The sequence below is a fragment of the Mustelus asterias genome, chromosome 9 (genome assembly GCF_964213995.1).
Source record: "Mustelus asterias chromosome 9, sMusAst1.hap1.1, whole genome shotgun sequence".
Taxonomy (NCBI): domain Eukaryota; kingdom Metazoa; phylum Chordata; class Chondrichthyes; order Carcharhiniformes; family Triakidae; genus Mustelus; species Mustelus asterias.
In genome coordinates this window covers 21,572,740-21,599,220 of record NC_135809.1, presented here as the reverse complement: position 1 = coordinate 21,599,220, position 26,481 = coordinate 21,572,740, and the positions used below count along the sequence as shown (strand labels likewise).

Genomic DNA, 26,481 nt, shown 5'->3' with positions numbered 1-26,481 from the left:
TGTGGATGTACCTCCACCCCTGGGACTGCAGCGATTCAGAAGGCAACTCACCATCACATTCTCAAGGGCAACTAGGGATGGATAATAAATGCTGGTCTGATGTGTGATGCCCACATCCCATAAATTAATAATGCAAATATAGTCACTGAGAAGCATCAGAATTGCTGAGCACCTGTTTGGAACAGATACACTGATATGGGTTGGGGGTAGAGGGCGTTGGGTGTGAAATGTTTTCAGTTGAATGATCCTTTTTCTTATATAATTGCTTGGCTTTTTTGACCTTTAAAACTTAATTTGTTAACAACAACAACAACTAGCATGTAGGCAGTCAACGCACTTCATAGAGGCAGGAATCTTCTGTTTAATCAATAGCTTCAGCAAAGCAAAATGGTAGCAATAGCTTGGGACATGCAGCTTACTCTTCAAGTTTAAATTAGGCTGAGCCTCAAACTTATGGAGGCTCTTCTGGAACCTTGAGTTACACCTTGTAAGGGCTCGTGCATCAGTAAATCAAATCTAAGACAATGATAGCTCACTTTGCTTGCTGCTTTAAACTATCTCTTACCATAATTGACTCCCCAGTCTATTCTGGAGGAGGAGTTGATGAAGTGACCAGCAAGGTCTTGAATTTTGACCTCTTGCCACTCAAACTGTTATTCCTGTCTTATTATCACAGTTCTGCAGAACTTTTGAATTGCTTTTCCTTGCTTCCTAAAAGCAGTTCACACCTGATTTAGAGGGTTAAGTCAACTCTTTTTTATTGGTGGTTGCACTGTTAAACTGGAGAAAACATTTTAGCCACAGACTGACTATGTGTAAAATAATGCGGAAATAAATTCCCTTGAAACTGTTAAATTCAATCATCCCAAATACACAGCAATAGCAGTTTCCAGGCTAAACATCGCTAACTTACTCTTGTATTGTTCCTCTCGGCTTTAAGTTCAGAAATTTCCTCTTCTTTTTCCAACAGTTGTTCTCTGCAAGCATTTAACTCCTTTGTCAGTGCAGCAAACTCCTGTTAAAGGATACATTAAAATATTAATCCATGGCTGAGTTTAATGCAAATCTAACAGGAAATTGAAGTACAGATTAATTACAATAGATATGGCTCACACTTTTATGACTTTCTTATAAGAGTATTAAGAACATGAGAAATAGGAGCAGATATAGGCCATATGACTCCTCGAGCCATTTAATAAAATCATGACTGATCCTCAACCTCAACTTGCACATTCTTGCCCAATCCCCATTTCCCTGATCCCTTAGAGTTCAAAATAACCAGAGCCTTGAATATACTCAGCAACTTGAATCCACATAAGATAAAAGCAAATTACTGTGGATGCTGGAATCTGAAACAAAAATAGAAAATGCTGGAAAATCTCAGCAGGTCTGACAGCACCTGTGGAGAGAGAATAGAGCTAACATTTCAAATCTGAATGGCCGAAGGGTCATCCTCTGACGAAGCGGCATCCAGACTTGAAACATCAGCTCTATTTTCTCTCCAAAGATGCTGTCAGACCTGTTGAAATTTTCCAGCATTTTCTGTTTTTGAACTTGAACCAGTGCTCTCTGGAACAGAGAATTCCAAGAATTCACAACCCTTTGAGTGAAGAAGTTTTGAAGAAGATGGTCATCCCCTGATCCAATGGCTGTGCTCAAGTGTTAGATTCTCCAGCCAGAGAGAACAGGCTCTCAACATCTATTCTGTCAAACCCTCTCAGAATCTTAGCACCTAATTAAGGCTAATCCACATGGATTTGTAAAAGGCAGACTTTGCTTGACTAAGTTAATTAAACATTATAATGAAGTAACATAGAAAGCTGATACAGGGAATGTAGCACATGTTGCTTATATAAATTTGAAGAAAGCATTTGACAAAGTACCATATAAAAGCTGGTTAACAAAACTGTGGCTTGCGAATTACAAGGGTCAGTGTTAGGACCACGAATTACAAGGGTCAGTGTTAGGACCACGGTTCCAGAGCAAAATTTCTAAATTTGCGAATCATAGCAAATATAGGAGAGTGACAATAAGTGAAGATGATACAAATCGACTGCCATAGGACATAGGTAGGCTAACAGAATGAACAAACAGGTGGAAAATGGAATTTAATACAGAGAAGTGTGAAATTATGCATTGTGGTAGAGGGATAGGGAGAAGCAATATAGACTAACTAGTACAATTCTAAAGAGGTTGTAGGGATAAAAGGGCTTGGAATGAATAGTGTAGATTTTTGAAAGTGGCAGGACATATTGAGAGAATGGTTAGCAAAGCATATGTGGTCTTGGGCTTCAAAAATAAAGATATTGAGTGAAAAAACAGGGAGGTTCTGCCAAACCTTAAAGCCCTTGTTCAACCACAACTAGAACCCAGAATGGGTTGCCATGCTTTAGGAAAGATGGGGATCATTAAAGTTGCATTGGGGCTTTACCAGAATAGTCCCAGCGGTGGGGTATTTTAACTTCTGAGCAGTGGGTGATAATGTCCTGAAACCTGCAACCCACAAGGGTAGTGAAAGATCAATGATTTCAAAGTAACACTGGATAGTCACTTGAAGAAAATAGACTTCATAGTATCACAGTATTGTTATGCTGCAGAAGGAGGCCATTTGGCCCATTGTGTCTGCACCAGCCTTCCAAATGAGCATTATGATCTTGTGCCATTCCCCTGCCTTTTCTTCTTACTCTTGCATATTGTCTCTATTCAAATAATCATCTAATGCCCTCTTGAATGGCTCAATGGAACTTGTCTCCACCACACTTCCAAGTGCAGTGTATTCCAAACATGAACCACTCATCACCTATGCTTCTTTTGCAAATCACTTTAAATCTGTACCCTCTCATTCTTTATTCTTTTATGTGTGAAAACAGTTTCTGCCTATCCTGTCCAACTCCATCATGATTTTGAACATCTCTATCAGACCTTCTCTTAGGCTTCTCCTCTCAAAGGAGAACAGTCCCAACCTCTCCAATCAATCCTCAGAACTGAAGTTTCTCACCCCGGAACCATTCTGGTTAACCTCTTCTGCATTCTCTCTAATGCATTCACATCCTTCCTAGAGTGGCGCCCAGAACTGTACACAGTACTCTGGCTGAGGTCTAACAAGTGTCTTGTATGAATTCAGCATTACCTCTTTGCTCTAATACTCTGTTCCCCTATTAATAAAACCAGAATACAATATACTTTATTAACTGCTCTTTCTTGGACTGCCATTATAAATGATCAATACACATATACACCCAGATTCCTCTGCACCTGCACCCCCTTAAAAACTTTACCTCTTATTTTGCATTGTCTCTTCATATTCTTCCTACCAAAATGCATCACCTCACACTTCTCCGTATTGAACTTCACCTGCCACATATTTGCCTATTCTGCCAACTTGTCTAATGTCCTTTTGAAGTTCTACACTGTCCTCCTCATAGTTGACAATACTACCACGTTTTGTATCATGTGCATACTTTTAAATTGTCCCCTGTACACCAAGACCCAGATCATTAACATATATCAGGAAAAAGTAAGGGTTCCAATAACGACCCCAAGGGAAAACCAATAAAAAGATTCCTCCTGTTTAAAAAATATCGATTAAGCATTACTTTCTGCTTCTTACTGTTTCGCCAATTTTATATCCACATTGCTACTGCCCCTTTTATTCCCACAGGTATATTTTTCCTCATGTCTGTTGTGTGGCACTGTATCAAATGTCTTTTGGAAGTACATGTACATCATATCAGCAGTATTACCCTTGTCAGGAAACAGAGGTTGTTTTAAGTAACCTATATTTGTATTTGTGGGTATTAGAAATAAAGTATAGCTTTACGTAAGTTTAATTTTGTGTTTCTGTGTAAGAAAGGATTAAAACTTTAGTAACTTCATGTTAAACAAAGGTGCCTGCATGTCTATGGGTTAGGATTTCACATCAAACAGTACCTGCATTGTAATTAAAGGGTTTACAACATGGAAACAACAGTTTTAAAGAAAGACTAGGCTGTTGCTTAGCAACCAGGAGCCCACACCGAAAAACATAAGCACTTGTTGTTCAGTTGAAACCAGGAACCTGAGAAGAAAACAGCTCACACACAAACTGCCAACAGAGGGGCTGGATTATAGAGTAAGGGGCAGAAAGCAAGTTCCAGGAGCTAAAAAACATACAGTTCTAAAGACCAGGGAATGAAAAGAAAGAAAAGTCCCAGGAAGACTGAAGCCAAAGGGACTTTGAACAAGGTACCGTTTGTTGCTCCCAGTTACAAACAGAGTTTCAAGGTGCAAACCTGGTGAAGTCATCAAGGTGCAAACCTGGTGACATCTGAAGTAATCCGAAGGTTGGTGACATCTTGATACAGCCTACCTACACTGTGTACAGTGATGTTCTGTTGGCATGGTTGGGTGCCTGAGAGACTGCATGGAAGCTTAAATGCACATGGTAATCCAGGGCAAAGGAATACTGAAAGAATTTAATAACTGGATGTGGATCTTTTATGAAGGCATCTGAGAAAGATCCTTATGTGGGAGAAGTGTGCCCTTTGAGAGTGGTAATTGGAAACACTCGAGTGGAAATCAGAGTTCCAGTGAGACCAGTTGATTCATAGTGTAACAAGCATCTGGGGGGATTTGATGAAAATTTCACGAAAGTTGTTTCGGTTAGTATCTGCCACTTGGTTTCAGAGTGGTGCAGCTGACAACAATTGGCATGCCTGCTGATTTACTAAGACTGCATACTTACCAAGAATATTATAATATAAGATAAATTTAGTAACTTGTGTTATATTTAAAAATCAGTGTACATCTGTGAAGATATAGGTGGGTTGAAGGAGTATTGTATTTTAGTCAATCTTTTCATATTTAATAAATGTTTTACAGTTTAAGTTTACTTATTAGCGTCAACAAGTAGGCCTACATGAACACTGTAATGAAAACTGTGAAAATCCCCCAGGCGCCTGTTCAGGTACACTGAGGGAGAATTTAGCATTGCCAATGCACCTAACCAGCATGTCTTTCGGACTGTGGAAGGAAACCAGAGCACCCGGAGGAAACCATGCAGACACAAGGAGAATGTGCAGACTCCGCATTGACAATGACCCAAGCCAGGAATGTGTGGCAGCAGTGCTAACCACTGTGCTACTGTGCTGCTGCTTTTTGCTAAACGTTAGCTGGCCAGGGTTTCATTCTCGGATCTGACTGTCCAGTAATAACATCAGCTGGAGGTGTAACATCCTCATCAGGAATCTCATGGATTGAAATGGGACTGACGGTTTGCTTAACAAAGAGCCAGCATTGACTCAATGAGCAAAATTGTCTCCTTCTGTGCTCTAACTGACTCTATGACACTCATTCTTCTGAATTCTCATTTCTCTCTTTTCCCAGCAAACAATGTAGTGAACCTTCATTGCACCCCATCTAGGTAAATATTTTTCTGTAAGATGTGGTAATATTCCTGACTAACAGAAATGTGTGGTTGAAACTTGAGATATTTTAATGAAATACAGAATGTTGTTTGCTGCAGGCAGTTCTTTAAAAATTGACCATATCTTACCAGAATGCTTTGTAAAGTCACAACATTTTTTGAAGTAAAGCAAAACCTACTAAAAGCTGCAGGCTGCTGTGCAGAAGATTTGAAGTCATGGAATGTTTAGCCAGAAGCCCTGGGTGGTTAGATTAGAGCTAAATAGAAAAGACAACCATGTTTCAAAGCTCTGCGAACTTTACTGAAAGTAATGGGGGCAATTCTCCAACCTTGCCGCGCCTAGCGCAGATCTCCCGGCCCCTTTCTAATGGCGTGAAGCTGGCTTTAGATATGCATTTAAATATGCATAACCGGTTCAACTCCCAGAGCACAGAATTTTCCTTCAGGCACAGCACGATAATGGCGAGAATATTTGTCACCACCAGCGGAGACCTGGTGCAATGGTCACGCCACAGGGCCATGATGGGGGTGGCATGTAGGTGTCAGTCAGGGGGAATGCCTTGATGCCAGTGACCCTTGTCGGGAATGGTGTGGGATAACATGTCGCCAATGAGAGGGTGGTTCTCGATGTCCATGCGAGGAGCGAGGGGGTCTCCCATTGCACTGTGATATAAGTGCATCCTTGCAAAATGGCGCATGAGTGCTTTGAAGCTGGGTTCACTGCCGTGTTTAGGCCCTGCCCCCCTAGTACCGGCACAAAACTCCCAAGCCTCCAAAAACATGACTGAGTGTGGGAGGATTGTGGTGTGAAGTGCAGCTGAAAGACTGACATGGATCATTCCGTTATTCTCGCCAACATGACACTTAAAGGTGCGATCTCACAAAAAAATTCTAAGTGCTGAATGAGCGAGAAAACAGGAGTGAATGGCATTGGTTTTATCGGCGAGCCACAAGTCACAATCTTATGGTGCTTAGTGCAATAAAAAAGCCTCAATGTGATTCTCGCTGAAATGGACCCTCTGGGCACGTGACTCATCCAAAGTTGCTGCAGCTATATGCCGTTAACAACGGAGAGTTACATATAAGCGCTTATGAGGGACTCCCAAGTAGTCACGCCAGGAAGATGGCACTAAGAAGAACTGCTCCGATGTTCATGGAGAAAGAGCTGGGCCAGCTGCTGGATGCAGTGGAGGAGAGGAGGGACATTTTCTTCCCCCGCATGGGTGACGAGCCAGGGGTTGTGCCAGCAAAGAGGCCTGGAAGGCGGTGGCAGTGGCAGTCACTGTCCGTGCACTGGCACCCAACACCTTCTACGTAAAAATGTTTTTCCTCATGTCCTCTCTAATCCTCTGCCACTTAGCTTGAATCTATGACACCTGGGTTTTGAACTCTTTGCCGAAAGATAGAGGTTCCTCCTGTCTACTCTATCTCTATCCCTTACAATTTTGTATATATCAATCCTGTCACCTCCTCAGCCTTCACTGTTCCAAGGAAAACAACACCAACCTCTTCAATTTCTCCTCATAGTTACAATTCTCTAGCCCTGGCAACATTCTGGTAAATCTTCTCTGCACTCTCTCCAGAGCTATTACGTCCTTCCTGTGATACCAGAACTGCACACAATATTCCAGTTGTGACCTCACCAGTATCTTATACAGTTTCATCATTATATCCCTACTTTTGTGTTCTATACCTCTGCCAATGAAGGAGAGCATTCCATATGCCTTCTTTAAAACTTTATCTACCTGTACTGTTAACTTTAGTGACCTGTGCACTTGCACGCCAAGAACTCTCATTTCCTCTACTCCTCTCAGTTAATCTCATTTATTGTGTATTTCTTTTTACTGTTTGACCTGTCTAAATACATTACCTCACATTTATCAGAGCTGAACTCCATCTGCCACTTTCCTGCCCACTCCACCAACCTGTCTACATTATTTTGGAGATTGTGTAGAGCTATCCTCTACACAATCCACTACATGGCCATTTTTGTGTCCCTCTGTAAATTTCTCAATCATGTCCCCCATGTTCAAATCCAAATCATTAACATATAAAACAAACAGCAGGGATCCCAAACTGAGCCATGCAGCACACCACATGAAACAGTTTTCTATTCACAAGGTTCAAAAGCAGCAATTGACCAATTTCAAAAATAATCACAGCAATGAAATGGGCAAAGCAGAGCAAGGCCTTTTGAAGCACTGGATGCTGATAGTCTGACTAGTCATTGATTTATTCCATCTCACTGTTGCTTGGCAAAAAAGCCCATGGCCAACAGCAAGGATTGATCCTGAGATTGGAGCTGGCAGCAAAAAGAAGCATCAGGAATCAGTGAGAGGCCTTGGAGAGATGTGTGGAGGAGGACTTGGAGAGGGTGGCATAGTGGCACAGTGATTAGCACTGCTGCCTCACAGCACCAGGGACCTAGATTCGATTCTGGCCTTGAGTGATTGTCTGTGTGGAGTTGCACGTTTTCCCTGTGTCTGGCGGGTTTCCTCTGGGTGCTCCAGTTTCCTCCCTCAGTCCAAAGATGTGCAGGTTAGGTGGATTGGTGATGTTAAATTACCCCTTAGTGTCCTAAGATGTGTAGGTTATGTGGATTAACCATGGTAAATGCATGGGGTTACAGAGATAGAGGGTGCGGGTGGGGTGGGCTTGGATAGAGAGTCAGTGCAGACTCGGTGGGCCGAATGGCTTTCTACTGCAATGTATGGATTCTATTCTGTGGTTAACCAACCCAAGGTAAGGTGTGTGTGAGAGAGAGGGGTGGGGTTACAGCCTCCTAGAAGCATATGTGGGTGTCGGGGGGGGGCATTGTTTGGGTTTTGGAGAGGCATGTGTGAGACAATAGGGGGGGTTTGTGCCTTGGAGAGGCATGTAGAGGGGAAGGGGATTCAGCCTCCGGAGAGGCGTGTTTGTGAGAGAATGGGATGGTTTAGGCTTTGGGGACACATGTGGTGGGGGAGGAGGGGAGGAGGGGCGGGGTGTGAGAGAGGGGGGTAAGTGTGGATGTGAATGTGAGAGAGAGAGAGAGATGTGAGTGTCTGTGTGAGAGAGCAAGGTGAGTGTGTGTATATGAGGGGCCGAGGTGAGTGTGTATGAATATGTGAAGGAGAGGTGTGTGTGGCTGCGATATGAGATCAACTTTCCAGCATAATTCCTCCCTGTAAAAATGACAAAAGATAATAAGTATTATTTTAGTAAGGGAATTTTTAAAATAGTACCAGATTACCCACTCCTAAAGTGGGTACTACTTCCAGTGGTTAGTGTCAAGGGGGCATGTTGCTGCCAGCTGTATTTGTGACTGGGTGCTTCTTCCTAATTCCTCATATATGCAAATATATATATAGCTAGAAAAGACTTGTTTACATTTGATTTCTATGTTCGCACTTATTTCGCAGCAAAAAAAGGGGCGTCAATATTATGCGAATCCTTGGGGTTCCCCAATGCTCTTAGGAGGTCACTAGGCGTTCCACGGCTCGAAAAATTTGGGAAGCCATGCCGTAGGACATTGCTGCAATGTTGTAAGTCGTTTCCTATCTTCAACAGATACACAAAGACAGGTAACTTCATCTAGAATTTAGAATATTGCAAGGTACCAACTATAAATAGTATGATTGTTTCTTTCCATACAAAGTCTTGCTCTACCTTAAAAGCCTTGTACAATTCCATTTTGCACCAGAGAAGACTTTCATGAATGAAAAGAACTTTTGCTCAGCATGAATTGCCAATCTGTGAGGCAGTTCTTCCATATGCTATAAAGCATCTTACTCCTTCCTGGAATATGCACAGTCTGCAGCTCACTGATAAGATGAGAATCCCAGTATATCTACTTGCCAATATTAATAATACAAATACTCCAGCAGGTGTAAGTTTTTCGGGCAACTCAGGCCTTTTTTATGAGCTGGGAAAAGGACTTGAACCCTAAAGAACTGTGAAAGTGGCCACACTTGGCTGCAGGACTTGACCAAAAATGTCCCAGGGAGCCCAGCCAGCCTGTGTGTGTGTGTGTGTGTGAAGGGGCCCAGTCCAAAAATTGCAAGCAGCCAGAAACCAGACGGACTGCTGATTAGGTTATCACAGTAAGAAGTTTAACAACACCAGGTTAAAGTCCAACAGGTTTATTTGGTAGCAAAAGCCACACAAGCTTTCGGAGCTCCAAGCCCCTTCTTCAGGTGAGGACCCCAGTCCAACGCCGGCATCTCCACATCATGATTAGGTTATCAGCAGCAAAAAAAGGAACTCACGACAGAGCGAGGAGAAGCCCATTTCCATAATGGGAAAACAATTAAACGATCTCCGATGGAACAATAAAGGACAGCAAGAGACCTATCACCTGGGATGGGACCATCTGGTCTCTATGGACTGTAAGATCGCAGCTGCAGATAACATTAGCAAGCCTTTGTCTGTGGAACTGCCGGTTGGAAGTGGGGCGGAGTTGGCAGGAAAAGAATTCAAGTTTTACAATATAAAAGGATGGTCAGGCCGGCCATTTCTTTCTCTTTTCTCTTCAGACCAGCATGACAGCACTCCTCTCCTGTTTTCTGCCTCTCGTTCGTCTCCAGCATGCAGCCCGATGCCCACTGAGCAATTTAAACGAGGCTTGTGAGTATCCCCTGGTAATTCGCGAAGTTCCCAAGATCATCATAGTGGATGAGGCTTTGGGGAAAGGGGGGGGGGCTTTTGCATGTACCTTTCATAGTTTGAGACGTGGTAAACTTGTATAAAGTAAGAATTCCGAGGTGTCCGTTTTAGTATTCCTTCCATAGCTATAGTCTTATAGTGCATAAGGCATGGTGTGTTGTTTTCCTGGTGTTTGGTGACCTTTGACCTTGATGTTTTAATAAATATATATATATATCTTTGACTTCCGTTGGAGTCCGTTTTGATCTTTTCAATTTCTCACCAATGATCTCTGACTAAGTCACAATATAAATATTCCTTACCATAATTCCGGAGTCTAGAACTGAGGGTACCCTGGGCGCTTCGAAACCGCCCACTCAGGAAAGGCTGCCAGGTAGTGGATAGGCAGCAGTTTCCTTTTCTCTCTCTTGGGAGCGCTACTCTAGTGAAGTAGACGCAAGGTGGCCATTGTTCCATCGGCGAGAGAGAGAATCACTCGGGCATTGGTGGAGTTTGAGTGACGGAGAACCAAACCTAAAATAAGCCCAGTGGAGTTAAAAAGAGGGATCCCGCTACACAGGGTGTCATAAAATTCACTACTGGGCCCCTACTCAATTATGCTCCCCTTAGTTCTCATAAATTCTACAAAAAGAGTCTTAGTTGTTTCTGGCAGTTCCACTCCAATTTCTTCGACCATCATGGGATGCGCAATTGCAATAGTGCATGTAAGCCTTCTTGTCTTAGAGCTCTCAGATAAGAGGGTCTGATTAGAGAGGCTGAAAGGACCCTGAAGCAAGTGGAAAAAATAAAGTAGCTTTGTCCTTGCAAAACACATTGGATTTTGGGACCTGGACACCTTATGACTGCTGTGAGAGTCTAGAAGCCATTCCATTTGAGATCTGCAGGGTATGATGCCGCTGATTCCTAGCCCAAAGTCTTGCCAGGCCGGCAGGTGTTTACCAGTGTGATTGGGCGATGTAACTGATCTTGGGGCCACAGTCAATTTCACTTCCTCTTGAAACCACAGACTCTCAATCAGGATTAAACTGTGTCTATATTGTGGTCAGGAACAATAGGGTACTTGCGGTGCATTCAATCATGACGGGAAATCACAATAAACACAGGTGACTGGAGGATAATAAAAAGCATTCAGCTGACAGTTGAATCTTTTACAAGGCACTGAATGTTGAGCTTGTTACAGATCAAAGGGGTCAAGTGCAATGGAGAGAGTTTCAATTATTTCTGCTTGTTGGGAAGCCTTGGCAGATTCAAATCAAAGCTGTGTGCTCACAATGGAGCTGGGTGTATAGCTGGGTAGGCTGGAAGCCCCCTCCCCACTTCCAGGTGAAATTAACATCTCCCCCTGTCAGACAACCTCACCCCCGAGGGGGTGCCGGGAGGGGTGGCAGGTTGGAGGGGCATGGAGATTAAAGTTACTTGGCCATTTCAAAATTTACACAGCTGACAGGAAGGAACGTAGAAATTGATCATGGGGCTGTCTGAAATCACCATGGTGATTTTCATGTCTGCTAGAGCAATTCAGCCACAACAACCCCATCCTGGCAGAGAGTGGCAAAGACAAATCCTTGCCCCCAGCCCAAAACCACTCAACCCCCAGGACCCAACCTCTGCAGCCTGGCAGCAGCAAGGGGCAAATGGCCACTGAACCTACATCCCCGAACTCCCATGGGGCCTAATGCTTCAGGCCAGGTGTCATGCTAGGGTGCATGGGCAGTGTGCTATTGGCATTGCCTAAGGGGTGGCCAGGAGGGACCTGAGCGAAGGGTCTGAGAGGGAATGGGGGGTTGAGTGGGGTATCTGATGGGGAAAGAGTGCTGAGTGGGAATCTGAGGGGGGAGAGGTCTGAGTGGGGAATGGGTTACCCTCATGCCTGCGTGGCCTAGGGGGTTATCTGTTATTTATGGGTGGGGAGGGAAGATCATAGAATCATAGAAACCCTACAGTACAGAAAGAGGCCATTCGGCCCATCGAGTCTGCACTGACCACAAAATCCCACCCAGGCCCTACCCCATATCCCAACATATTTTACCCGCTAATCCCTCTAATCTACATATCCCAGGACACTAAGGGGCAATTTTAGCATGGCCAATCAACCTAACCCGCACATCTTTGGACTGTGGGAGGAAACCGGAGCACCCGGAGGAAACCCACGCAGACACGAGGAGAATGTGCAAACTCCACACAGACAGTGACCCAAGCCGGGAATTGAACCCAGGACCCTGGAGCTGTGAAGCAGCAGTGCTAACCACTATGCTACCGTGCCGCCCTAAGATGCCCCTTTTTGGTGAGGGGTTGGTGGTGGTCCCCTGGTCAGTGTGGGGGCCACCATTTATGTTTTTGTGGGAGGGGAGGTTTGTCTACGCGCGTGGAAATCAAGTCGCCATTTAAAAATGGCGGCCTGATCTCAGAACAGCAGGACGGGCCGGTTTGTCCGCTATGAATAAATTAGCATCTTCCATCTGATAGATGCTGCTAATGCTAACGGGAAACGTGGAGGGTTTCCCACTGATGTGGGCACTTAGTCCCAATTCGGGATAATAATGGCCTTTGCCTTTATGCCACCATCAGCCCTTTTCGGGTGCAAGGCTGATTACACTGGCTTAACAGGGCTGGTAATATCAAGAGGCAAGAAACTGGGCGTGAAGCTGGTTTTTTGCCTCTCTCGCAATCTGACTGGCTTGCCACACTGATCGATCTAGTGATGAGCCGGTAAGATCGCACACCACCCCACCCCCCCCCACCACCATCACCTGAGTTTTCCAACAATGACACTCAGAACTACTCCACATGGGAGAAATGGGTTCATGCCACAGTCCTTGCACAGACTAGACCTGTCTCTTACACTGTCCAGACCAGAGATGACATTATCTGGAGACATGTGGACCAGTTATTGGCTCGAAGAACAGATTCACCAAATCTAGAACCTGTTGAAAATTCATGTTCAGACTTATAAAGGCCTCACTTGAACCTTCCTACAATCTCTGCGCTACCAGACCCCATTGAGGAAAGCTACACCTCACCTTCTGTTCAGATGCAGAGACAACCTCTAGTTCTTACGTCAATGCCAGCTAAACCAACCACTGATGTGTCAGAGGGAAATTGAAGATGCCAGAGATTCCCATCAGGGTGAAGAAGAAGACGCCAGAGGTTCGCCATCAACTGTTCCAAAAGCAACGGCCTCCAGATCATCTGACTGATTAGTAGTGACTGACTTATTGACCATTGTTCATGTTGAACTTGTTTTGAACATGTTTGGGCACGTTTAATTTAAATGGTGAGAAATTGTTATGTATTTGTATTTATTCCTATTGGCTCACTGAAGCTCTGCTGTATTAATGTGTGCACTGGAAGTGACGTAATAGGCCTAGTGCGGAAAACAGAGAGAAGTAGCAGCCATAGAAGAGATCACACATTATTAATAAGCTCTGTTCATTTTTTAACCAAAGTCTGTTCCGCATATCGTCTCCAATATACAAAACAAATGAGAAGCATATGCCAACACTTATATCATAAATGTATGTGATTTTCTCCACTGGCATGGCATTTGGTATTCTGCAACTCTGACAGCAAATGTTGAGAACAAGACGTTATGCATTAATTAAAGTTTGTTATAAATAGCCTGCATCTGATTTGTTAACACCTGCTGTGACAACATGTTAAAAACCTTTATGGTTTTAATGGTGTCCTGTTATCCTTGTAGTGATTCTGTTAGGTTTATAACAAAACATTGTAAAAAACAAAGTCAGCCAGAATATTTCCCAGGGCTAAGTATAAAAACAGCTTTTGTATTCATGCAAGTATCAGTATACATATTTAAAAAAAACCTTCTTATAGCAGGAAGGTATAAATGGCAATATCTGTGACAATTTGGAATGCACAAACTGATGTGTTATAACAACATCTTTAAAATAACATTGCTGAGGAAGAGGTTGTTGGAGAAGAAATAGGTGGCACAGTGGTTTAAAACATCATTATTTCATCTCTGAAAACCGGTAAGAATAAATGTCACATTTGCAAGATTAAAATTTCTTCAATCTGCTAGCTGTAATGGTGTGAAGTGAAATTGAGTGTATGCAATCACAACCCAGTTTCTAATTGATATGAATACAAATCTCAAATTTGCCTAGAATTCAGCAGTTATTAGCATCAGATTGTAGTTTCACCAAAGCTAACTACAAAGATTATCAGGAAATATATGATAATGATGCAAAAAGGGTTCTCTAAAATATAAAGTTAATGCACTTTTCTGTGACATTTACTCTGCATGAAACGTATGTCATGGCTGTCCTAGGATCTGCCAAATGGGACACTGGGCACAAAAGGTTGCCATTAAAATCTCCGTAAGAAGTCTCACAACACCAGGTTAAAGTCCAACAGGTTTATTTGGTAGCAAAAGCCACCAGCTTTCGAAGCGCTGCTCCTTTATCAGGTGAGTGGGATTTCAGTTCACAAACAGAGCATATAAAGACACAAACTCAATTTACAAAATAATGGTTGGAATGCGAGTCTTGACAGGTAATCAAGTCTTAAAGGTACTGGCATCTCCACATCATTAAAATCTCCAGCAGTGCAATTCATATTAACCTCATCTAATGTAATGGTACATTAGAAAATAATCAAACATGGCATAGGTTACTTGTGAACTTTCATGTTGAACTTCATTAAATGTCTTTTGGAAGTTTAAATGCACAAAGTCATATACCAGTAATTTCTAATGAGGCTTGCCCAATTCATTTGCTTGGATTTCAATGGAAATGCTTGACAAATGGTATGAACAGTCTTCAATTACATTTTTATAGAGTCAATGAGTTTTTGCTGAAGTTACAATAGGAGATTGAGAAACCCCACAGAGTTTCCACCCCATAAGTTTCATCAAAGTCCTCTTGGGCTATGACATCAAAATATCACAATATAATTACAAAGTAGGAAAGTAATTCAGCCAAAAACATGAGAACAAGATAGAAACTTACACTAGGGGAGGGAGGTTGGTGGTGGCAGAAGTTCAAAATAAAGGCCAGATTTCCTTGTCTGAAGTTGTTGAACTCAATGTTGATCTAGAAGGCTGTAAAGTGCTATATCGGAAATAAGGTGCTGTTCTACCAGCTTGTGTTGGGACTTTGTTGCAACATTGCAGCAAGCTGAGGACAGAATGTGAGCATGGGAACAAGATGATAAATGGAACATCAAGAAACTGGAAGGTCAGGGTCATGCTTGAGGACTAAGTGAAAATGTTCAGCAGAGGGGGCAACCTGTCTGCATTTAGTAATTTCAACGTAGAAGAGACCGCAATGTGATCAGCGAATACAGTATTCCACTGAAAGGGTCTCCCGAGTTGTAATAGTGTGCTGCATGCTACCCTATATGGCTGAGTGAAAGGGCCTACAAATAGAAGGGGCCATTGCTGGGCCCAAAGCTACATCAACTGAGGAGAAAGAGTGAGGAATATGAGAAGCATAAGGAGGATGCCCCTGCTCGGCTCATGGATAGTCAAATGTAGAGACAGGAGGGCAATGGCACACTAGTTGAGGGGCAAGCTGATATCGCTATGGCTGACATTTGCAGGAGGGGGTCACTAGCAGAAGCCTACTGATTTAGATTGATTCACCTTTGCTCATGAAAGTTCACAAATAACATCAGCCAGTCTGTGGTGAGCAACTTCCATTCAATACACTTTTCACGGCAGCCACACAGCAAGGCAATGTCCATCCCCAGAAAGGGAGAAGACCAGCTATACATAATAAAATTCAGTGCCACAAACATGGTTGAAACCATGACCATTATAACCCTTAGCCTCAACATAGTACACAACCACAAATTGAGAAATCATACACAACCTGAACCCTTCAAATCTGATCCTTCAAATATCTGTTATTGACAGCAAATGAGCTGCATGGACAACACCCAATGCCTGCTCAGACCATGACCACCATGCTGAGAGTGGCAGTAGGAAGCAGAACTTTATACCCACAACCTGCAGATATCATTTTATGTACTAACAGTACAGCAGCTAATATACATTCTGCAGAGTGAGGCTGCAGTTGTGTTTGAACAACTTCTTTAATTACTTTCCACGTTATCTATCTACTACTAGTACCCAGTTTCAGGAATGTGCAACATCTGCAATATGCAATGCTGCCAGTAACCTTGGCTCCCTTAGAAACCTCCCAGAAGACAAAGAATTCCAATGTTGTAGGGAGAACACGCATGCAGGCTTTCCTGGGGCATACTCAGCATCTTGACATAGAGAGCTTCGACTTAGATGACCGAGTAACATATGTGTGAATGGCTGCCTTCGACAGATCATTCATGTTTGAAGTGCACCTGATAAACTCCAACTAATTTTTGAGTATGAACATTGACCCTCCCTTAAGGTCAATCATTGATGGACAAGAAATTCTACAATCTCCAACCTTCATGCATTTTTTTAAAATCTTAAGGTCTGGAGAGGGAAATAGCCTTTCACTACCAATCGTGCTCCAGATGGCATCAATGTGATATGGGCAAGAGCATGTAGTCTTCAATGCTACTGCTAAGAGCTGCCTACATTTTGTAAACATTTACATTGGGGGTTTTAGCGTCAAAAGCATACAGAGACATAAGCATAAAAAATGCATAATTTTGATGTATACAATTGTGTCACTATGGTTATTCCATTAGTGATAGACGCAAGATGGCACCCTGAACTCATGAATGCTCCTACAAAGTGCCTTGTGTACTGCCTTGGAGGAATTGGAAGCTGGCTGCTCATCTCTTGTCTTCTATGATATTAAGGAGTGCGATGACCGTCCTCATGCATGGCCTTGTTGGGGACCTACTTCAGACTGCAGCCTCTGCATTTCTGCATGGGTAGCTGTTGTCATTGGCGCATATGGAGTAGCCATGAGCTCTGGTGGAGGGGTTGATGTGTTGGGAGAAGATGAGGTTGCTGAGATGCTCTCAGTACCTTCACCCTCCTCACTAACATCTAGAGCCCGAAGTTAGCTTTTGGGTGGAGTCAATGGGGCTGGCTGCTGGTATGCATTCACTCAGTCCAAAGTAAGTTATTTTGTTTACCAAGCCACCCACGAGGAGCTTCCGGTTTCTGCAACATGCGGGATATTTCTGTATTCCTGGACATTGAACACAGGCTTTCTGGTAGGCTTTCCAGTTCAAAGCATTTGGTTATGTATACCCATCAGCCTTCTACTGTAGCCTAGCCAATTGAGGTCCTCATCTGTGTCTTGTGCAGCAGAATTAGTTTACCTCCTGGTGAATTAACATCTGCACTATCCTTTGCCCTAATTTTGCTCATTTGCTTTTGTGCCAGATGTTTCACCACATTCATGCCCCTCCTTTATGATGACTTCAAAATGCTTAGCTCTGAGCTGGTGGCTGTCAATGTAGAACCATAGAGCCATAGAAAGGTTACAGCACAGAAGGAGGCCATTCGGCCCATCCTGTCCATGCCAACCTGAGGACACCCAGGTGTCCTTTCTAATCCCGCCCTCCTGCACCCAGCCCATAGCTCTGTAGCTTACAGCACTTAAGGTGCAGATCCGGGTACTTTTTAAAAAGAGTTTAAGGTTCTGCCTACACCACCAACTCGGACAGTGAATTCTAGACACCCAGTACCCTCTGCGTAAAGAAAATCTTCCTCATGTCCCCTCTACACCTTCTTCCACTTATCTTAAATATATATCCTCTGGTTTTTGAACTCTCTGCAAAGGGAAATAGATTCTTCCTGTCTACTATATCACTTCAAAGAAGAACGTACAGGGTAAATGGTAGGACTCTGAAGAGTGCAGTTGAACAGAGGGATCTGGGAATACAGGTACAGAATTCCCTAAAAGTGACGTCACAGGTGGATAGGTTCGTAAAGAGTGCCTTTGGTACATTGGCCTTTATAAATCGGAGTATCGAGTATAAAAGTTGGAGTGTTATGGTAAGGTTATATAAGGCATTGGTGAGGCCGAATTTGGAGTACTGTGTACAGTTTTGGTCACCTAGTTACAGGAAGGATGTAAGTAAGATTGAAAGAGTGCAGAGAAGGTTCACAAGGATGTTGCCGGGACTTGAAAAGCTGAGTTACAGAGAGAGATTGAATAGGTTGGGACTTTATTCCCTGGAGCGTAGAAGATTGAGGGGAGATTTGATAGAGGTGTATAAGATTTTGATGGGTATAGATAGAGTGAATGCAAGCAGGCTTTTTCCGCTGAGGCTAGGGGAGATGGGTTGAGGGTGAAAGGAGAAAAGTTTAAAGGGAATATTAGGGGGGGCTTCTTCACGCAGAGAGTGGTGGGAGTGTGGAATGAGCTGCCGGATAAAGTGGTAAAAACTTGGACGGGTTCATGGATGAGAGGGGTGTGGAGGGATATGGTCCAAGTGCAGGTCAGTGGGACTAGGCATAAAATGGTTCGGCACAGACAAGAAGGGCCAAAAGGCCTGTTTCTGAGCTGTAATTTTCTATGGTTCTATGGTTCTATGGTTCCCTTCATAACTCGTCAATCAAATCACCCCTCAGCCTTCCTTTTTCGAAGGAAACTAACCCCGTGGTGGGGGAGTCTTTTACTAGCGGCCATCGTTTGAGGATAAGGGGTAAACCTTTTAGGACTGAGGTGAGGAGAAATTTCTTCACGCAGAAAGTGGTGAATCTGTACAATTCACTACCACAGAAAGTAGTTGAGGCCAAAATATTGTGTGATTTCAAAAATAAATTAGATATAGCTCTTTGGGCAAAAGGGATCAAGAGATATGTGGGGAAAGCAGGATTAGGATATTGAATTTGATGATCAGCCACGATCAAAATGAATGTTGGAGGAGGCTTGAAGGACTGAATGGCCCATTCCTCCTTCTATTCTCTATGTTTCTAACCTATCCAATCTCTCCTCGTGGCTACATTTTTCTAGCCCTGGCAACATTCGTGCAAACCTCCTTGGTATTCTCTCCAGAGCAATTACGCCCTTCCTGTAATGTGCTGACCAGAACTGTATACAATACTCCAATTGTGACCTCACCAGTGTATTACAGAATTCCAGCATTATATCCTACTTTTATATTCTATACCTCTGCCAACGATTCATGGAAACACCCTCCGTGCCTTTTGCCACCGCACGCAGGCGTTTCCTGTATGGGCTGCCGCTGCACATCTTCCACTACTGCGTCCTCGCCCCGATACACCTTGGCGGGCCTTGTTGCCAGCGGGTGGCAGAGGTCCCCAGAGGAGTTCCCTCTGGATCTCCCCCCACTATCTTGGGGACGTGGGGTGGAAGGTGTTGCACGCAACAGTAGCATACAACCGTAGGCTCTTTCGGTTCATGGGCTCCCAAGCATGCCCTTTTTGCACTCTTATGGAGTCCGTGGACCATTTTATTGACGTTTTGTTTGCACTTCGGTCCCACTCTCCTAATCTACGGGTGCCTGGTGCGGAGGTGGGTGGGTCAGGAGGAGGACCTCCTCGTGAACCTGCTCCTGGGCCTGGCGAGGCAAGCCATCAACAGGTCCAGGCAGCGGGTGATCGACGGGGTCGTCCACCCTGACTGTCTGCCCCTCTACCGCGGCTATATTCACGACCAGGTGTCCCTCAAGAGGGAGCATGTGGTGTCCACGGGCACAGTTGATGCCTTCTGTGCCCACTGGGCACCGCAGGGCTGGGGTGTATTATAGACCTTGACAATCACATTTTGATTTGATGTTTTAAGTTTTGTTTGTGCTTTGCTTTTTGGTTCGGGCTGTTCCCCCTCCTTTTGGGGAGCTGCCCTTTTTGCTTTGATCCTAAGTTAATTTGATTTTGTGTAATTGGTTGGTACACAAAAAGAAGTATCTCTGCCAATGAAGGAGAGCATTCTATATGCCTTCTTTACAACCTCATCTACTTGAACTGCTGCCTTTAGGGACCTGTGTACTTGTGCACTAAGATCTCTCACTTCATCTACCCCACTTAATATATTCCCATTTATTGAGTACTCCCTATAACTGTTTGACCTTTCTAAATGTATGACCTCACACTTCTAAGATCGACTGATGGTGTCTCTTCATTCTTTTGCATATTCCTCCACTGACTGACAAGGTTCCAGTTCTTGTGCCTTCAAAATGATAACAGGTCAAGGATTGGGTTCTAGTAATGGGAGAGGATATCCCACTGAAGTTAAACTAAATCATTTTAACAACTCATGTCAGCTAGTTAAACATCTCCCTACACAGTATTCACATGTTTGGAGCAACATTCCTGCTTTGGCCTTCACTGCTACTTGCTTCCCTGCTTCCTTAGCACATGATTGAAGCATAAAAACATAGAAAATAGGAGCAGGATTAGGCCATCTGGCACTTGGAGCCTATTCCACCATTCAATAAGATGGTGGCTCATCGTCTATCTCAACACCATAGTCCCACACTCTCCCCATGCCCCTTACACCTTTAGAGTCCAGAAATCTATCCATTTCCTTCTTAAATATGCATATGCACTGTTCCAACCCCGTAGCTTCCTATCCATAGAGGATGTCGCTCCTTCTTTTAATTTCTTCCACCAAGACCTCTAGTGCATTATCTGAAAACCTTGAAGCTTGCTCACTAAGGTGTTTAAAGAATCGCAGCTTTTGAAAAATTTTCCACTATTTCTTGAAGCCACATTGCAACTCCACTTTGAGAGGTGCAGGTTGCTTCTAAGTAACATTGCCACTTGCAATATGAGCTCCCCTGCTGTTTTAAAAAATTTTTTTACTTCACTCTTAACATTACAAAGCCAATGCTCAGAGTAGTCTGGGAAAACCCAAATCCATTCCTTGCTTGCTCCAAAAACCAAATTCAAAATCCAATTGAATCCAATTCAAGGTCCCCACAGGGGAGACAAACAAAATCCAAGCTGACAAGATGATGCATTGCACCCCACCTTGGGCTTGATCTGATGCTTGATCTTAGCCAGTGAAGCCAATGAACAGGGTAGTAATCATGTAGAAGAGTAAGCAACACTAATTTAATGTACTACCTGCAATTCAGTGAATGGGCATGCCTCAATCACATGCCCTGATTCTCATACTTGTCTTCAGGAGTTAGTCTATTTCTCCCCCTTTATCTGTGCAAAGCTTTTATAAGCAAATATGTATCATCAAAAGACAGTAAAGGTGAGTAAAATACAGTAAAAGTGATAGCTCTCGCACGAAACTACCTGCCAAATTATACTCTAATTTGTTATTTGCATCCCAAATATCCTGAGATGCGATGGGTGAACCAACTTCTACAGTCTTTAATAGCTTGAATTTCCACAAACAAAAGAGACCGGGGGGAGGGGGGTTGTGGGGGGTGGGGGGGGGGGGGGGGGGCGATTCGCCCAGAAGTGCTGAATTGGTGGGAAAACTGTTCTAGATCATGACTGTTTTTTTCAGTGCAGCTTTAGACCTGAATTTCCCCACTCTGTGCACTGCAGATGTCACAATCGTGAATCTCATTAAAAACACGGGGGGGGGCAGAGCCTACTTACGCTGGATGCTGACAGCTCTGGAACTCTGTGCATGCGCAGTGGCCCCGATCTGTCAGTTTCCCCATTTGCTGGTCAGCTTAATCGCTGGCCAGCCTGGGACCACACAGTGCTGCCCCTCCAGCACGCCCCCATGGCCGGATCGCAGCTCTCACAACAATTCCCGGGCCAGCCCTGACCCCCTTGCCCTGGAGTGCCCTGATGTCCAGCCCACACCCCCAGTACTGACCCCCCCTGGGGTCAGAGCCCCCCGTGAGGCAGGCCCCCCCTGGCAGGCCACCCCCCAACCTCCCAACCCGCCCCAATCGTTGGTCTCCTTCCAGCCCAGACCGATCCCAATGCGAAGTGGCAGCGGGACCCCCCCCCCCCACCCTCATCAATCACCCCTTGGCCCTGCCCATAATAGGCCCCACCCTCTTGACATTGCCCGATGCCTGCTGGGCGATGTCAAGGTGCCCCCAGGGCATGGACACTTTGCCCCTTGGGCAGTGCTAGGTGGCACAGGCTGGCACCGTCACTGCCAGGGTGCCCATGCCCGGGGGGGACACCATCCCCCCACTGCCCAACCCCATGGAGGGCCCCAATTGCCCCCTTCATTCCGGCGGGGTCTCCTGCTAGTCACCGAATGTGGGGAGCTACTCTAAACCCCGCCAGAATGAAGTACTCCTGATGGGGTGGGGAGATGCATCGGGCCCGACAAGTTCCATGCCGGGCCTGATAATCACATGCAAAATATATTTAAACTACATTTTAAAAAGATTCAAATTACTTGCCTTTCTTCCCGCCGGTTTCCAGCGTGGTCTCGACTGCGACTGTTCTCCGGCTCTGGGAGACGTGCATGCGTTCCCGACACATGCGCGAATCCCGTGAAGTGGCCGACACGCGATTCTCCGGACCGGACCTGCCAGAAAAGTTGCGGGTCGCGATGGGAGAATCGGGCCCCTAATTGTTCAGAGTTTCTAGATTTTTCTATAAACCATTTCTACAGCCCTCAAAGATGATTCAGAGGAGAAAAAAGTATGGAAATTTCTACAGAAATAGACAGACACAGGTGATTAAGAAATATATTTCTATCATCTTTTTTCTTTGTAATAAAGAAAATGCAATCATATATGCTGCTAATCACAGGCATTGTAAGAAGTCGCACAACACCAGGTTAAAGTCCAACAGGTTTATTTGGCAGCACTAGCTTTCGGATAGCCAAGTTAATCACACATGAGGATGGCCTCAACCTGGATCTTGGGTTCATGTCACACTATCTGTAACCCCCACGACTTGCCTGGGCTTGCAAAGTCTCACTAACTGTCCTGGCTGGAGACAATACACATCTCTTTAACCTGTGCTTAACTCTCTCTCCACTCACATTGTCTGTACCTTTAAGACTTGATTGGCTGTAAAGACTCGCATTCCGCCCATTATCTTGTAAATTGAGTTTGTGTCTTTATATGCCCTGTTTGTGAACACGAGTCCTCACTCACCTGAAGAAGGGGCTTGGGGCTCCGAAAGCTAGTGCTGCCAAATAAACCTGTTGGACTTTAACCTGGTGTTGTGAGACCTCTTACTGTGCTTACCCCAGTCCAACGCCGGCATCTCCACACCATAATCACAGGCATGGCCTTGCGGATAGCGAAGAGCATTGTCGGGCAATACAGCAGGATATAGATAGGCTGGAAAATTGGGCGGAGAGGTGGCAGATGGAGTTTAATCCGGATAAATGCGAAGTGATGCATTTTGGAAGAAATAATGTAGGGAGGAGTTATACAATAAATGGCAGAGTCATCAGGAGTATAGAAACACAGAGGGACCTAGGTGTGCAAGTCCACAAATCCTTGAAGGTGGCAACACAGGTGGAGAAGGTGGTGAAGAAGGCATATGGTATGCTTGCCTTTATAGGACGGGGTATAGAGTATAAAAGCTGGAGTCTGATGATGCAGCTGTATAGAACGCTGGTTAGGCCACATTTGGAGTACTGCGTCCAGTTCTGGTCGCCGCACTACCAGAAGGACGTGGAGGCGTTAGAGAGAGTGCAGAGAAGGTTTACCAGGATGTTGCCTGGTATGGAGGGTCTTAGCTATGAGGAGAGATTGGGTAAACTGGGGGTGTTCTCCCTGGAAAGACGGAGAATGAGGGGAGATCTAATAGAGGTGTACAAGATTATGAAGGGGATAGATAGGGTGAACGGTGGGAAGCTTTTTCCCAGATCAGAAGTGACGTTCACGAGGGGTCACGGGCTCAAGGTGAGAGGGGCGAAGTATAACTCAGATATTAGAGGGATGTTTTTTACACAGAGGGTGGTGGGGGCCTGGAATGCGCTGACAAGTAGGGTGGTGGAGGCAGGCACGCTGACATCGTTTAAGACTTACCTGGATAGTCACATGAGCAGCCTGGGAATGGAGGGATACAAACGATTGGTCTAGTTGGACCAAGGAGCGGCACAGGCTTGGAGGGCCGAAGGGCCTGTTTCTTGTGCTGTACTGTTCTTTGTTCTTTGTTTTTTATGGCAGTTGTTCATGAGAATTTCATAAAAGTGAATCAGATTTTTATAAATTCAGATAAACATTATCACTTGCATAAAATAAAGTGAGGCAAAAAAAAAGAGTGACTTAACCAGTTCATGAACACACACTGAAGTGAAATGGTTCCAAGTTTTTTTGGGATTCTCCACTAAAGATTTTTACACACTCATTTTGGAACAAAGAACAGTAGAGCACAGGAAAAGGCACTTCAAGTCTGTGCTGACACAGATGCCTTTCTAATCTAATAGTTTCTTGCCTCTGTGTGGTCCATATACTTCTATTCCCTGCCTATTCATGTATCAATCCAGATGCCTTTTGAACGTTTTATAACCTTGTTATAGAATTTGCCTCCACCACCTCCTCCAGCATCGCGTTCCAGGCATTCACCACCGTCTGTGTGAAAAACTTGCCCCTTACATCTCTTTTAAACATTCCCCCTCTCACTTTCAACCTATGCCCCCGAGTAATTGACCCGTCGACTCTGGGAAAAAGACTCTGACTATCCACTCTCTCCAAGCATGTCACAATCTTGCAAACCTCTATCAGGTCCTCCCTCATCCTCCGACGCTCCAATGAAAACAATCCACATTTGTTCAGCCTTTCTTCATAGTTCATATCCTCCAAACCAGGCAACATCTTGGTAAATCTCTTCTGCACCCGTTCCAATGCACCAACATCCTTCCGGTAGTGTGGTGAGCAGAATGGTATACAATACTCCAAATCCGGCCTAATCAAAGACTTATACAGCTGCAACATGATTTTCCAATTCCTATACTCAATGCCCCGACCAAGGAAGGCCAGCATGCCATCTGTCTTCTTGACTACTTTGTCCACCTGAGCTGCCACCTTCAGTGACCTGTGAATCTGCATGCCTAGATCCCTCTGTATGCTAATATTTTTAAGAGCTCTACCATTTACCGTTTACTTTCCTTCTGCAGTATACCATCCAAATCGCATCATCTCACATTTTCCGGGTTAAATTCCATTTGCCATCTTTCGGCCCAAGTCTCCAGCCGATTTATGCCCTGCTGTATCCTCTGACAATCCTCCTCACTATCCGCTACTCCCCCAATTTTTGTATCATCTGCAAATTGACTAATCAGACCACCTACATTTTCCTCCAAATCATTTATATATATTACAAACAACAGAGGCCTCAGCACTGATCCTTGTGGAAGACCGCTTGTCACAGACCTCGTTAGAAAAGTACCCTTCCACTGCTACTCTCTGCTTTCTATGCCCAATACAGTCAGAAGTCTCACAACACCAGGTTAAAGTCCAACAGGTTTATTTGGTAGCACAAGCCACTAGCTTTCAGAGCGCTGCCCCTTCATCAGGTAAGTGGGAGTTCATTCACAAACAGGGTGATGAAGGGGCAGCGAATAAATAGATGGAAGTGGTTGTGTATTTGGACGGTGCTGTTTAATGATCTTTGGTGAATTGCTGCAGTGCATCTTGTAGATAGTACACACTGCTGGTACTGAGCGTTGGTGGTGGAGGGAGTGGATGTTTGTAGATGTGGTGCCAATCAAACGGGCTGCTTTGTCCTGGATGGTGTCAAGCTTTTTGAGTGTTGTTGGAGCTGCACCCATCCAGGTAAGTAGGACGTATTCCATCACATTCCTGACTTGTGCCTTGTAGATGGTGGATAGGCTTTGGAGAGTCAGGAGGTGAGTTACTCGCCGCAGCATTCCAAACCTCTGACCTACACTTGTAGCCATTGTGTTTGTGTGGCGAGTCCAATTGAGCTTCTGGTCAATGGTAACCCCAAGGATGTTGAAAGTGGAGGATTCAGTGATGGTAACACTAGTGAATGTCAAGGGGCGGTGGTTAGAATGTCTCTTATTGATGATGGTCATTGCCTGGCATTTGTGTGGCACGAATGTTACTTATCACTTGTCAGCTCAAGCCCGGATATTGTTGCAATTAACATGGACTGCTTCGGTATCTGAGGAGTCGCAGACGGTGCTGAACATTGTGCAATTATTGGTGAACATCCTCACTTATGACCTGATGATGGGGAGAAGGTCATTGATGAAGCAGCTGAAGATGGTTGGGCTTAGGACACTACCCTGAGGGATTCCTGCAGAGATGTCCTGGAGTTGAGATGACTGACCCTCCACAACCACAACTATCTTCCTATGTAACATGTATGACTCCACAAGCAGAGAGTTTGCCCCCTCATACCCATTGCTCCCAGTTTTGCTAGGGCTCCTTGATGCCACACTCGGTCGAACGTTGCCTTGATGTCAAGGGTTGTCACTCTCATCTCACCTCTGGAATTCAGCTCTTTCGTTGATGTTTGAACCGAGGCTGTAAAGAGGTCAGGAGCTGAGTGATCCTGGCGAAACCCCACTGGGTCTCACTGAGCTGGTTATTGCTGAGCAGATACTGCTTGATAGCACTGTTAATGACCCCTTCAATCATTTTACTGATGATTGAGAGTAGACCATAGATGCCCCATAGAA

At 44.6% G+C, this 26,481-nt stretch overlaps 1 protein-coding gene across 1 annotated transcript in view; it reads right to left on the bottom strand.

Annotated features, from left to right (window-relative positions):
• The window catches only part of ppfia2 (PTPRF interacting protein alpha 2), a 411,670-nt gene that overhangs the window by 230,232 nt on the left and 154,957 nt on the right, over positions 1-26,481 (bottom strand). The window contains exon 2 of the mRNA XM_078221160.1: positions 914-1,015. Coding sequence (XP_078077286.1) covers positions 914-1,015 — 102 coding nt within the window. The remainder of the gene's footprint in view (positions 1-913; positions 1,016-26,481) is intronic.